Source organism: Populus nigra, chromosome 8 (genome assembly GCF_951802175.1).
Source record: "Populus nigra chromosome 8, ddPopNigr1.1, whole genome shotgun sequence".
Classification (NCBI taxonomy): domain Eukaryota; kingdom Viridiplantae; phylum Streptophyta; class Magnoliopsida; order Malpighiales; family Salicaceae; genus Populus; species Populus nigra.
In genome coordinates this window covers 2,144,505-2,160,462 of record NC_084859.1, presented here as the reverse complement: position 1 = coordinate 2,160,462, position 15,958 = coordinate 2,144,505, and the positions used below count along the sequence as shown (strand labels likewise).

General features: G+C 28.5%; 1 protein-coding gene across 1 annotated transcript; it reads left to right on the top strand.

Annotated features, from left to right (window-relative positions):
• Window positions 1-10,420: 10,420 nt before the first annotated feature.
• Window positions 10,421-11,643, top strand: LOC133700440 (NAC domain-containing protein 104-like). Its single transcript, XM_062123968.1, has 3 exons — window positions 10,421-10,687; window positions 11,005-11,288; window positions 11,401-11,643. Exons 1-3 carry the CDS (start codon window positions 10,534-10,536, stop codon window positions 11,536-11,538), a joined length of 576 nt encoding a protein of 191 aa, XP_061979952.1. The 5' UTR covers window positions 10,421-10,533; the 3' UTR covers window positions 11,539-11,643.
• The last annotated feature ends 4,315 nt before the right edge of the window (window positions 11,644-15,958 follow it).

The window sequence follows — 15,958 nt, the reverse complement described above, 5'->3', positions numbered from 1 at the left end:
CAAATAAGAAAAAGAGAAGAAAAGGAAAAAGAAAAAAATGGAACATCGAAGACACACCGAAGCTCATATTAGCACATATATGGCATCACCATAAGGATCTTGCCAAGACAAATCCAACAACACCAAGAAAAGCCACCATCAGTTGTGAAATGATGTCATATACACTGTCATAAGCTACGATACCTTGTCCATAAACTGGTACATGTAATACACGCACCAAAAACTTTTTCCATATTTTCTCCATTTTAGTCCTTACAATTCAGTCCCTAATTCTTATACAATTCTCTAATTCAGTCTCTAAAATTGAATTAATAGGAGAAAAGGGAAAAACATTATTCATCTCCTATAACACTATTTATTTCCCACACTCACTATTCATTTCTCATAAACATTATTCATCTCCCATAACTTTATCCTACTCTCCAGCCTAAAAGACTACTCTCTAGTCCAAGAGAATGCTCTCTAACTCAACGGGTTACTCTCTAGCTCAAACACTCATCTGAAACTAGGCCTTATCCCAAGGTGATTGAACCCTCATGTGAAAATCCCAACGAAGCTCAATAACTAGCACACATCATAATGAAGAGCTACTTCTTCCAAGGAAACTAGTACGACATCACACTTTTATATGTTTACGTATGAATTGTTAGTATAACACCTACCTTCCCCTACCTTTTTCATAAATGGCTATCTTCTCTCAACCTATCTCCTTAGAAGGAACCAACCTTTTATACAAATCACCTACAAATCCAATTCTTTCCCACCAACAACACAACAACCAATAACTTATTTTTTTCCTTTTCAGTAAGATACTTGCAAGTAATAATAATTATTCTCTATTATTACTCTACTTTTTATAAGATAAAATAACGTGAACAATATCTATAAATAACTTGGGTTACTAGATAAATAAATTCATTCAATAAGTCATTCAACGATTCAACAATAACACCATCGAACAACCATTTACAACATTCACTCTCCTAAGCTTTTACTCTCATCGTTATACTTTCCTTCCCTCTTATAGGTTACTAATTTAAGTATAAGATGGTCTCAAATTCTAATAGAAGACTTGTTTTGTAGGGGATACTAAGTCCAGAGATAAAGCTCACATTCAAAGTTTCAATACTTTAGTCTAAGACATCATCATAAAAAGGCCTAATCCAATTCGAAGTTTTTACGACTTTATCAAATATTATATATTTTTAATTTTTAATTAGAACACATCATTAAAAGTATATTGAATGTTGATTTAAAAGAAAACATCCTAAAAAGTATATTAAGATGTTTATTTAATAACAATTAATTATTCTTAAATTATTAGTTTCTCTTAATTTCACACATCATTAATGATATATAAATAATTATATAAAATATTTCAAATTTATTATAATAAATTATTAACAATGAGTTCTTTCTTGATTTTTTTTCCATTCCATCCATTAATTAATTTAAGATCTTATTTTACTTTTTTCATCGGTTTTATCTCTAATTATGAAAACACCCCTTAAATTGTATATAGACTTCAATATCATCAAACCTATAATTTAGTACTCAGTTTCACACCAATCTATTAATTGAAAAGTTATTTGAATTACAGGTATAAATAAATTAAGTTTTATATAGTTAAAAAAAATAAAGGATGCAAAAAAAAATACTTCTCTAATACTTTATTGGGTACAATTATCTTTACCTCCACAAAACCATCATTTTTACTGTTCTTTAGAATCCAATTCATAATCACTAAAATTATTCACGTATATTTTTGGGATAATAATTAAGAGGGAGAAAATTATTTTTTTACTGATACATTGCATATTAAACTATATAAAGTATTATTATTTATTTTTCATCATGAATTCGTATCGTTGGACGTATGAAATTATGTGAAATTATATAAGATAAATTTATATATTTTAATTAATTAAAATTTTTAATATTTATTTAGTAGAATGATTGAATATGATATGCTTTTTCCTTCATATAAACAATAGTAAATAACTGATAAAAGAAAAAAGAAAAAAATTGAATAAAATATTAAGCATATATATTGAAAAACTGAATAACTAGTCATCGCTGTAGACAACATCCATTTACAAACTCCTTTATCATTTAGATGAAACTAGATATAGTGCTTACTCTATATTGCGAAATGTTTTTTAAAATATATTTTTATTCAATTATATAAAAAATAAAATGGATATTCATAAAGAAAATACAATAACATATATTTTGTATTTTTATAATCAAGATTCTCTTTTATCATTCATGTATTTTTTTTATTCAATAAAAGAATATTATTTTTTGTTATCATCATAGTTTATTGAATAAAAATTAGAAAATAAAATAAATATTTCTAATAATTCTAATGATTTGGATTACAGAGGAAAAATATGTCTTTTTAATCAAGATTCCATTTTCTTATTCATGTTTTTTTTTTGTTTAAAAGAAAATATCCTTTTTATTAGAAGTTATTTTAAAATAAAAACTTATTATGATCTTACAAGTGATTTTTAATTAAAAAAATAAAAATTATGAATTAATAGTTTTTATGTGCATGTATAAAAAAAATATAAGAATAATAAATCATGAATTTAGAGTTGTTTAAAAAGTCAAGACATCACCAACTTGTTATGAATAAGGGAAAAACTGTCCATTGACTTGAACATCTATAATTAGAGGTCATTATTTTGGGATATATCTTTTATTAACAAACAAACAAAAAACTAAATGAGGAGGGGGTTTTCTTGTATCCTTTTTATAAATTACTATTTACTAGAATAATGAATTTTTTTTCTTTTCTTTGAGTGTTTTTTTTCAATTTTAATTACATCCTTTAATATAAGATTTATTGGGGATTACACTTTATGATTTTTCACAATTTGTTTTTTATAATGTTATTTCAGTCTCATGATTTGAACAACAAGTTTAATGGGCTGACTCAATGATTTCCCCTTTTTTCTGATTATTTTTTTTCTCAAATTCATCTTTCAACATTAGATTGATTGAGAATTAAGCTTCGTGATATGTTTTGGTTTGCTTTCTATGAGATTATCTCCATCTCATAACTCGAGTCACGGGTTTGGCAGTTTAATCGGGGTTGATTCGAGTTGTTTTTTATGTTTTTTAATCGAATATTTTTTCAATTTTATCTTTCATCACTAGGTTGATTGAGAATTAAATTTTATGATTTGTTTCAATTTATTTTTTAATAAGTTATCATGATTTCATGTCACAGGTCGCAGATTTGGCAAATTAATATAAACTGACTTGCGTAATTTTTTTCTTAATTGATTTTTTTCAATTTCATGATTTAACATTGGATTTATTGAAATTTAAGCTTCATATTTTGTTTTGATTTGCTTTCTAGGTGGTTATTATAGTCTCATGACCTAAAATTGAATTAGAAGATTAACCAGGGTTGATTTGAATCGATTCAACATGTTTTCATCTCAATATATATATATATATATATATATATATATATATATATATATATATATATATTATCTTGAATATTTATTTTGGATCAAATTATGTTTTTACCGATCATCTGAGTTGTCTTTGGACCAACTAAATCGATTGAGTCAATCCCCATACGATGAAAAAAAATCTACTAGAAAAAACATTTGCAGCACCTAAATTTTTTTCTTACATTAAAAAAATAAATTGATTCAACCTGCATCATAGCTTGAGCTAAAGATCTAATAGATTGTCATAACTCAATTTTGAATTCCCCTAAAATTATCTTTTTCTTTTATAAAAAAATAAAATACAGGAATATAAGTAACTTAGTTGGCAAGAATAATTTAAAGAGGGATCTACATGTATAAATGAGAGATGGAGGGACCGAACTGTATCTTCGACAATGCAAATTTAAGGTTGATTTACGTTAATATGTGATGAATTTGCATAAAAATTAAATCGGATGACTTAATTAGATTTTTAATAGGCTAATTTGATTTAATCATAAGCCTAATTAAGGGTTTAATTAATTTTATAAATTAATTTATGCTGAAATTAAAAGAACTAATTAATTAAAAGGACTTAATTAGATTTTTAATGGGTCAAATTAGTTTTCTTAAGGACTTAATTGGAGAAAATTAAGTTTGAAAGCCTAATCTAGGCTTAATTGAGAAGATTGGAACTCTTACAAGCTTCATTATATGGAATCAAGGGTGATATTGCAAAAAATCAAAGTTTAGGAGTCAATTAAGGGATAAATTGAAGAAATCAAGACCAATGACCTTTTTTGCAAAAAGTGTGCAATATTGGGGGTTGTATTGAACTTTTATAGGGACTAAATTAAAGAAAAACAAAGTTTAAAGCTTAATTAGGAACTAAATTAAACAAATTAGAAACCAATGGCTACTTTGAAAAGGGAGACGGAGTTGAGGGGACCTAATTGATTTTTGGTAGGGACCTAATTGATTTTTGGCAGGAACCTCATTGCATAAAATTAATTAGTTTTTTCTCAATTAAGGATGTTTGAGCTTAATTTGAAACAATGGGAACCAATTTGAAAGTTATCAAAATCCCAATTAAAAAACCATAATTTTTAGGGTTTAAGTAAATGATATGTCACTCTTTTAAAAAGAAAAAATAGAGTGACACGTCATCTATCTTTCTATATTGTCTTTTTCAACCAAAAAAACTGATCGAGTTGTCACATTTAAGTGAATGAACATAGCATCTCATAACTACATTAAAGGCTTCAACCACGACCATTTGATAGATAAGCTTCCCCTCTACAAGGTTGTGTCACCTTTATTCAATGTTTGTGCCCCTACATGCCATGTGGAAATCCTCAACTTTTTGTTCCAAGATAACCTTGTCTGATTCAGTAAAATTTGGCAGTGTTACACCCAACTTTGGATCGATGGTGAGAAAGTTATAGGCTATCAAATCAAGTATGGTTTGATCCTAAGTGAAGAACACCCCCTCTACAAGATCTATGGCTAGTTTGGCTTCAATGATCTCCTATTTGCCACGATTAATTCATGGAAGATACATCTCCAGTCAGTCATTTTTTGCCAAGGTTTAAGTTATGAAATTTCTAACTTTTTCTAGAAGTCTCAAGAGTTTGTTAGACATCTAGGAAGAGGGAAAACATGAGAAAAAGAGAGAAGAATGGTCTTCTAACATATCAAAGGCAAAAATAGAAAAAAAAAATCTCATAAGATCTAGTTTTAAAAACTATCTTCAAACCCATAAATGGTTTCTCAACCACCAACCATTTTGAGACTATAAAAGGAAAAAAGATCACATGGAAAAGGGTAGATCCTGGAGAGAGAAATCACAGAAAAAAAAATACATAGAAATCAATAGAACACTTGAAATAGAATTGAAGCAAAAATGATTAAAAAAAAAGTGTTTTAAGAATAAAGCAGGGAAATCCAGATCAATCTAAGATTAAAACAAAGAAAGAAGAAAAGGCTGAAAATCAAGAGAAAAAAAGCAAAGAATCTAAAGAATGAATCAACATTCTCTTTACAATGTAAACCTTCAAACTTTGACGAGGGAGTGAAGTTCAATGAGCACATCCTATCCTTTTTTATTTTATCTTTTAAATTGTTGCTGATAATATTTGTTAAGCATCCTTTAAAGCTATTTTTAGTTTTAAAGCTATGATTCTTATTTTGAGATGTTTAAGCATGCCTTGAATAAAGCATGTATATGCTCAGTTTGTTTAATTACCTTTTTCCAATGTGTTAGAATATGATAATAGAATGGCATGGAATATTTTTTTTGTATGCTTTGATGTTTGGTTAATCAATTTTTGAAGTCATTGTAAGATGTGTCAAATATTGAAGTTGTTCTGTTTTAGATTGTATTAGGATAGATTGCTGAGTTTATTAAAGTTGTGAGCATGATATTTGAACTTAAGGATAAAAAATTTAATTAATGGAATAATTTTTATGCATATGGAGATGTTATTTTTTGTTTACCGTTATCATTGACTTTGCATTTTGTTTTTTCTTTTGATTTTTTTTCTTGTTCTTTTGATGATTCAAACAAGTTGTGTTAAGCATGCTTAAACTTTATTTGTTATGTTTAGGTTGCTTTTCTAGATTATATTGTATTTTTCTAGGTTTAGCCTTTGTTGCTAGGTTTTTGGGTTTGCTGAATTTTTGGGTTCGGATGTTCTTGTGTTGAACATTGCCTTAGATCATTAATTTTTGTTTCATTTTGATCATTTTTTTTATATACTCTTAAGCATGCATACAATCATGTTTATCACTAATCTACGATTCTAATGACCTAAACACACTAAAATCATGACATTTAATCTTCATTTCTTTCCCTTTATCTTTGTATAAAATCAATTAATCATGATGATTAGGTGTTTATTAGTATGATCCGACCCAATTTGTTTTTATTAAATATTGGTTTTACATATGTCTGTGCCTTCAATTTAATGCGATCTACTCTGGTTTTGAATCTTATTTTCTAGGTTTCTTCATGAGTTATTGGTGTTCTTGAGTGAGTTCAAATGTTTTTCCCTCTATGATTTTTGTTCCTTTTTTTTTAGTTGTGTTTATGGGCTTGGGCCTTTAGGTCAGGAAGCTCAGTCCACGCGGATGAGCGAAGTCTATTAGCTTAAGAGCGTGTTTGGCATGTCCAATTTTTATGAAAGAAAAAAAACACAATATTTTGTTCTTTAGATATATTTGTCAAACATGGCCTTAAGGCATTTTTAAGTCTCTGATTTTTAGTTAAGAGCATGTTTGGCAAACACACCCTACTGTTTTCAACAATGTTTATTTTCTCTTTTTTTTATATACTTTTGCCAAACAAACCTCAAATAATTTCTAAAAATTCTACAAAAATTAAAGGATTATTTTTAATTTATTTGTGAGTCCCTCACGTGTTTTCCAACCATTTTATTTAGTATATGAGTTGTAAATTTACACTATAAGAGACTAACCTAGTATTAAATATACCTGGATTTTTAAAAAAATTCAAAAAAATACAAAAAAATATAAAATAATTTATTTGAAAAAAAATATATTTTTATCTATGTGCATAAGGCCAAATTCTAAATTTTCCATGCATATTTTACAATAATAAAAAATTGCATTTTAACATACTTTGAAAAATATGAAAAAAAAATCAATTAATAGGTATCACAATAAGTTTGTGATTATCCATTAGGATTTGGCAAAAAATTCAAAAATACCAAAAAAAATCAATCTATTTATTTAGTTTTTATGATATGTATTTTACATTAAAAAAATTAGAATAGTTAAGTTTTAACCTAATAAGATAAGGATTTTCTTACTAAGAATGACTTTTTTTAAATCTTAGATAAATCATCGAATAAAAATATAATTTTAAAAAACCAATCAATCAATAATACAGCTTATTATAAGTAAGGATACACAACTAATTTTTTTATTTAAAATTTTATAAATCATTAAGTTTTTTTTAGTGTATATAAGAAACTTTTAAATCTTATTAATTATATTTTTATGGTCATATTTTAATGCATTCAAAACCTTCTGAACCCTATTTAAACTTTTATAAATCATAAAAATATAATTAATAAGATTATTATAAGTAAGGATACACAACTAATTTTTTTATTTAAACTTTTATAAATCATTAAGTTTTTTTTAGTGTATATAATATCAAATGGAACTTTTAAATCTTATTAATTATATTTTTATGGTCATATTTTAATGAATTCAAAACCTTCTGAACCCTATTAGTCAGATCAGTCATTCAATGCTGTGCACCCTACATTCATAGACTAGTTTCGAAGGTGAAATGTTGATGTCATAGGGAATTTTTCAGTTGACAAGGGCAGCCCTATTATTGAATTATGTGAGGCTACGAGAATGTGTGGGCATCCAATGTATGGTGTGAATTATCCTAGGGCAAGGGTGTCTGATGCCTAAAGGGCTACATATACGAGCTAACCTTTTTCCAAAGCATGCTCATCCCTTCCCCTCACCATGTGGTGGAGTGTAAACAAAGCGAATCCCCTCTAGGGCACACATGGACGGACTCCAGTTGCATTAATATGGAGTTAATTATGAAGAATAAATATGCTTAGAAAGAGCCCTCTAGCTTATTCCATTCAGAAGCTAAATTTACATTAAAAAAAAGTGATAAATGCAAGTTTAAAAAGCTAAGCAAGATTTTGTACCCAAAAAATGTGTGTAGGAGTGAAAACTGGTTTTTTCATTATTTGGGTTTTATTATCTATATATATATATATATATATATAAGAAATCATCCTTTCATTTTAATAATAAGGCTCAAAGCTAAATTCATGAATTTTTTCACTTATTTTTGAAGCTTCTAGTACAATCTAAAAGTTGGTAGGGAGAGAAGTTTGTTTCCTTGCACCCGTTATAATTTATATGTATTATTAGAATAGCTTCGCCTGAGATGGGTTTTAAAAAAACTAGGTGGAAATTGACCTAGTTAAATCTAAACAATTTAATAGGTTGATGCATAACTCGTTTAACTCAATTAAAATTTAATTTAATTTTTTTAAGTTTTTTCAAAACAATACTCTATATATATAAGAAATCATTCTTTCATTTTAAAGGCTCAGAACTAAATTATTGAGTTTTTTCACTTGTTTTCTAAGCTTCTAGTACAATCTAAAAGTTGGTAGGGAGAGAAGTTTGTTTCCTTACACCCGTTATAATTTATATGTATTATTAGAATAGCTTCGCCTGAGATGGGTTTTAAAAAAACTAGGTGGAAATTGACCTAGTTAAATCTAAACAATTTAATAGGTTGATGCATAACTCGTTTAACTCAATTAAAATTTAATTTAATTTTTTTCAAAACAATACTCTATATATATAAGAAATCATTCTTTCATTTTAAAGGCTCAGAACTAAATTATTGAGTTTTTTTACTTGTTTTCTAAGCTTCTAGTACAATCTAAAAGTTGATAGTGAGAGAGGTTTGTGTCAGGTTTGTGTCCTTTACTTATTTTAGATTTAGCATCCATTATAATTTATGATTTATATGTATTATTAGACTAGTTTGATTGGGTTTTTAAAAAATCAGGTGAAAGTTGACTCAGTCAAATCTAAACAACTCAACAGATTGATTCATGATTATAACTTAATTTAATTTTTTTAAGTTTTTTCAAATCAATATTATCTTAATAAATCTAAATTAACTTAAATTAACTCGTTTTAAATTAACCGATCTAATATGTTACCAAAAACCTTAAACCAAACAAGGTATTAACTTTGATCGGCAAAGATGCACGTAGGATAAATGCACTAAGAATCGTGATGGAATTACATTTTTCATACACAAGCAAAGGTAGAACTTGCAAGCTATTAAAGTATTAATATAAAAACAAAAAGAAATATTAAGAAATATATATATATATAAAAGGAAATTAGCAGGCTTATTGTAATGCCCCAAGGCCGAACCCATTTTCTTATTGCAAACGTGGATGATGGCAAGTGCGTGACGTAAGCATGACGTGTGATGATGGTGAGGTGAATATTTGTGTTTTTTTTTTTTTTAATTCTTCCACAAAAAGTCCACTTCTAAAAAAAAAATGAATGTGGCTGCCTCACTCTCTTTAGCTCCATCCAACATTGGGCAAACACGTGCCATCACTTTAAAGGAAAAAATGCGCGGTGCAAACTTTTTCTACTGTATAAATATTGATATGAATTTTCGTATAAATCTCTAAATACTAAGGTATAGATTGTACAAATTTCAAATGATTGATCATTCATGTAAAATCCACGAGTAATATTAAAAATATATAAAATATAATAAGAAAAAACTCTAATAATTTACATGTGTCATCACAATAATCTTAAATTAAAACTCATTTGTAAATTTAGTTAATTAAATTGTCAAGAACCAATTTAACTAAAAAATTTAAGTTGTTAATTGAAGTTTCAAGATATTATCTATATTATTCGCTAATACAATCCTTCAAGTGATCAAAACTCTTTGGACTTGAAAAGACTTATAGTATTTTTTGCTTGATTTTTATTAAATAAACAGGAATGATGAGATTCGAACTCGTGATCGCTTGATTATTAAGATTCTGATACCATGTCAAATAATCAAATCAACCTAAAAATTTAAACTGTTAGGTAGGTTACAAGATATGATTTATATTATTATATAATATCAATGATCTATGTATATTCTTAATTTTTTATTATATTTTCTCAATATTTAGTATTATTCTATATTACCACGTATATTTGTATAAATATGTTATATAAAAAGTTTATTTATTTAAAATTATTTCGATGGGAAGTATACCTTCGATTATATATATATATATATATATATATATATATATAAAAGCTCAAACTTAGCTCCACCGAGTGGGATCCAAGTTGTGATTGGTGACTGAAAACGCCTTCCTTTTCACGTCACAGGCACTCACCTTTCTCTCTCATATTCTCTCTTACTCTATAAATTATATCACCATCTTAGCTCCCAAACATCATCATTGACAGCATAAATAACTAGCTAGAACTATAACTAGCTAGAGCTACTCACTTCTTTAGTGAACTGAAGATCATGGCTGCCAATCTTCCTCCTGGTTTTCGATTTTGTCCAAGTGATGAAGAGCTTGTAGTGCATTTTCTTCATCGTAAAGCAGCTCTTTTACCCTGCCACCCAGATGTCATCCCGGATCTTGATCTTTATCCTTATGATCCATGGGAACTTGATGGTACGTTCCACATTAGCTACTCTCATTCAATATTCCTCTTCTTTTACATCTTCCAACAATCAAATTAATCTCTAGATGTCGATCATCATGAATCATGACATATTATTGACTATATGAATCGATACCATTCAAGTTCTTCTGTAACTGGTTTTCAACTTATAAAATATTAATCTGATGTTTTTTTATATGTTTTTCAAAGGGTTTTAACATCTCTGCAACAAAATTATCTAAAATCATTATTATAGATTGTCTTAAACGCGATCCAACTGTAAAAACTATACAATTTCATGTTCTAAGCTTGTGTTAATTGTATAAAGGTAAGGCATTGTCGGAGGGTAAACAATGCTACTTTTATAGCCGAAGAACACAAAACAGGATTACTAATAACGGGTGCTGGAAGCCAATGGCTGGCCACGTTGAAGAACCTATACTTGCTAGTGAGAACAACAAACTAGTTGGGATCAAGAAATATTTTATATTTTATGCAGCAGAAGGCATCAAAACTAATTGGATAATGGAAGAGTACCTTCTATCGGAACATTGCACCTCTGACTCTTCTCCCTCTACTAAATCATCCAAAACCAGAGCCCGTTCAAAACAAGTACGTGAATATATATATAGTTTTCCATTTATTTATTTATTTTCTATAATATTATTGTTCGCACCAATATGATAACTTTTGGGATGTTTTGTTTTGGATTCTACTATCTCAGGATTATAGTAAATGGGTTATTTGTCGGGTCTATGAGCGGAGTTGTGAGGAGGAGGAGGATGGAGGAAAGGAACTGTCATGTCTAGACGAAGTTTTCTTATCATTGGAGGATCTTGATGAAATAAGCTTGCCAAATTAATTATTTAAATTAGATTCAACAAGTCCTCAACTTTGTGGAGGCTCGATCCAAATGTAAAATGTTTCCATATAATTATTAAAATGGTTTCTTAAATTCATTACTAAACTATATTGTTTTGTATATATAATTAAGCTTCGATTAAAAATTCTAAACTAATATTCATATATATAGTAGCATTACTATGCAATTTTTTCAACCTTGAAAACTAAAATGGGCTTTGACATGATTTATAATAATAAAAAATATTAATTTTGACACTACAACATTTAACAGTTTTACCGACAGTTATTTTTCATCGGTGTAAGATTATCACTCCATCAGTAAAAAATTTACCGACTAATTCACATATGAAATACATCCGTTGGAATAACGTTCGTCGGTAAATCCATGTTCTGTCGCTAATTCTGTCGATAAAAATTAAAAATAAAAACTAATGGTTTTACAGATGGAAAATGCGAGCCCAAAAAAAATTCCTGCTGGAAATATATCGATGGATTTATTCCGTTTGTATTTTTATCGGTAAATTACCGATGGAATAATGATGTCGGTGATTGTGGCATGTGCAGTAAATATTTTACAACTCTCTGTAAAATACCAACGGACCCATTCCATCTGTAGAGATGTCGGTGATTGTGACATGTGCGGTAAATATTTTGCAACTCTCTGTAAAACAACAACGACATAATTTCGTCTGCAAATCCATTGGTTCTATTTTTAAAAAAAATGAAATTGTGTAGAATAAATAATATAAAATTGTATAGAATAATAGTAAAAAATCCAATTAAGCAAATAAAATTGTATAAAGTATTAAAAATTAAATTAAATAATATTCATCCAAATATTCATTACAATTTTAGAGTGTTTCCAAAAAAATTGAACTAGAACAATGGCGGAGCTAAAGGAGGAGGAAGAGGAGATTGGTTGTTCCTGGGACCATACGACCAAAAAGAGGGCGCACACGTGCCACCCATATGTGATCTTATGTCCATGACGATCTAGCAGAGCTGTTCATAATCCGCCGAGAGTTGCTTATATTGTTGGGTGAGATCAGTTGCGTGTTGTTTCAAGACCACGATCTCCTCAGATTGGGTGCTCAATACTAATTGGGAGCTCCCAATGGTAGAGACACTACGGGCCGCCCGCAAGTTATCGGCCGTAATGTTAGAGAGTTCATATACTCGATTTTTATCGGGTACACCAGACAATCCTGCTTCTATCCACAAATCTGGATCGAAATCCTGGTAGGTCGAAGGACTGTCCCCGTATCTCTCCCTCAACCGGCTATTATACTCCTGAAAATTAAAAAAGAAATCATCATATTCAATTCAAGAAAATAATAGCTTACGAAATAAAATGGTTGAACAAACATACCACAAAGTGTTGAGCGCAGTTGTCGATAAACTGTTGCACCCCTCTTTGGCGGTCTTCACTCTGCACATGTGTTTCCATAAATAGCTCCATTGGGCTCGGCTCAAGTCCAAGAAACGTAGCCTGTAAGAAAAAAAATGTTTCAAGTTAAATATATTTATAAATAACAACAAATTAATTAACAATAGGTTGCATTAAAATTAATCTTACCATCCGTTTTGCATGTGCAGTGGACGGAATGGAGCCGCCGGTGTACGTGGTCACCGAACCATGAATTTGCCAATTCTGGTTGTCGGCACCGGACTGTGAGCGTCGTGTGAACTACTCAGACATCACATGCTGGATATATTGCGGCCATATATCCTCCTAGATGTATGGCAGCTTGAAGTCCCTTCAAACCGTCACGTCATTCCAGCTTTGTAGACTGCTATCTTTGGCGTATTTTTTGGCTTTTTTTTGCGTTTCATACCAAAAATCACACAACCTACTTCCATCAACAAATTTTATATGAGTTAATGACAAATTAGATTTTAAAATATAATTTTTTTAAAAAAATATCATATTATTTTTTATGTTACCTAGTTGCTGCGTGATTCTCTCACACCCTCCTCGCAACATTGTCATGCGTGCTATCCCACTCGAATCTGTTTTGTGTATAAATAATTTATTAAAAATAAATAAAATTAGAAGTTAACATCAACCTCAAATCTTTGAAACCATGCATTGATATAAGGTCTCCAATCATGGTGTATGGAAACCTGACTCAATGAAATAATGGAATCTCCATAGATGATTTAAATGCTGGTGTTATTACTCGGGCGACCTCAATGTTTGTGAACCTGAAAATAAATAAAATTAATGAAATATTAATTAATTGTTCATAAATTATGTTATAAGTAAAAAAAAAAAAAAACTAAAACCAAAACCAAAACAAACTTACATTGAAAGGTCGTCTTTCCAATGTGCCTCATACTTATGGGTGAATTGACCCCGTTATGAAGGCATATCACCTATGCGTTGTGAAGCCGCGCTGAAAAAGGCAGCATCGCAAGTCGATGCATGTGCCTTTTCTTAATTGGCACCTAAAGACAAGTCATCATCGTTGTTAGAAGAACTAGTTGCAACCATATGCTCACGATGTGCTCTTGATTTCATTCTACATATCTACACAAATTGAACGAATAATTACATAATCAAATTTGATTATTTTAAAAAAAATTGACAGCACTTCCCATATACTGGAGACTACCTAAATTTTTCAAACCTTCAAATATTGACAATATATATGTCACAAACCAGTTGATTTTATTTTATTTATACCTGAAATTTCCTATTTTTCAATTTCATCTCATTTTTAAAAATGATAATAAAATGTTTCTAACCGTAAAATAAAGAAATAAAAAGCTTGTATATAACCTAATATCTATACAAATTTAACAATAAAATAAAGAAAAAAAATAAAATTTAATTCTATATATTCAACTAACATCTATATAAATTCATCAATAACAATTAAAATTCATGGAAACAATCAAACACTCTATTATGCAATAATATAGTAAAATTGAGATAAAAACAATTAACATTTAATCCTATATATTCAATTAACATTTACAAGGCAAATTCAACAATAACAATTAAAATTCAACAAAATATTCAATTATTATGGCAATACAAATAATAAAATAGACAACAAATTAAAAAAAAACTATAGATTTTAGAAATGAAAAATGCTTACCTTAATAGTGCGTTTATTTCTAGACTTTATCTACATACAATAGGAAAAAAACAAAAAAAATATATTGTTAATAAAACAAAAAAAAAGATGAAAAAAAGATAATCATTAAATATATTGAACCACAATACATACCTTTTAATTTATTGAAGATGAAGATACAACTAAAGAGACAGATTAGAAGAAAAAAACCAGATGTTTTGAAAAGAAAGAGGGAAAAAAACAGATGAAAGGAAGGAGAGAAAAAAATGAACTGAAAGGACTCTCGGTGGGAATTGTACTGTAATTTTCCGATGGACTATTAAATAATATTATTTTTAATTATTTCATCAATGATTCAGTCAGTGAATTCACTTTAAAATTTTAAATTTCGCACTAAAATTTTTAAATAGCCCTCTAGAATTTTCACAGTCCGTCGGTATTGTGAAATAAGTACACACGGTCATAGATGCATTAATTATCCGCTCTTTGGAATTCATGGTCCGTCGGGAATTCAGTGATTCATGTAAGGATTATTGTTGTCATTTACAATTTTATACACGTTGCTAACACTAGAAGTTGACCTAACCGTTCTTTTTACTATGCTCTCATTACGAACAAATAGTTCTATGTATGCATACCAACATAAGTAATCCTTCATGAATCCCTTGTGTAGAAGATGCATCGTTACAATATCTGGATGCAAATACTTTTTATTTTTACACTTCCTGCATGGACACCTAATACCGCCTCCACTAAAATTTCTCAAAATAGATGTTGCAAAAGTAATAAAACCTTGAACCTTATTACAATAATTTATCCTTCGCAATCCTTGTGATGAATCTCGATACATATATCAACGATCATCCATGATTTCTATCGAATCTCTATAAAATAATAATGACAACATATATTAATTAACTATGTTAAGTAAAAAAATTTGCAAAAATATTGATTTAACTCGAGATTATCTAACAAACTAATTAAAACTTCTCTTAAATATTCATTATCAATTATCAACGTCCCTACAAATTTAAATTACAACTCCGTAATAGCATTGATAAAAATTAAAACGGACCCGTTAAACAAGCTATTATTTATTTCATCACAACACATCTAATTCGGTAATTCGACATAAGTTTCGATAATTTACAAAAAAATATAATTTTACAAAATTTAAAAGAAACCATAATAAGTACAAAATTATATATTCACACTACAAGTTTGTTCGAGGAAAAACAATAAAATATGTACATATACTAACAAAATACATATACTAAAAAAACATTAAATGCTAATAAAATTGACATTTTAATGTTAAAATTAAAAAAAGATAGA

Excerpts from the sequence above, each read along its gene's own strand:
- LOC133700440 (XM_062123968.1), top strand. The coding sequence starts at position 10,534 with ATGGCTGCCAATCTTCCTCCTGGTTTTCGATTTTGTCCAAGTGATGAA. Across the intron at positions 10,688-11,004 it reads TGATCCATGGGAACTTGATG|GTAAGGCATTGTCGGAGGGT; the intron begins GTACGTTCCACA and ends AATTGTATAAAG. Across the intron at positions 11,289-11,400 it reads CCAGAGCCCGTTCAAAACAA|GATTATAGTAAATGGGTTAT; the intron begins GTACGTGAATAT and ends CTACTATCTCAG.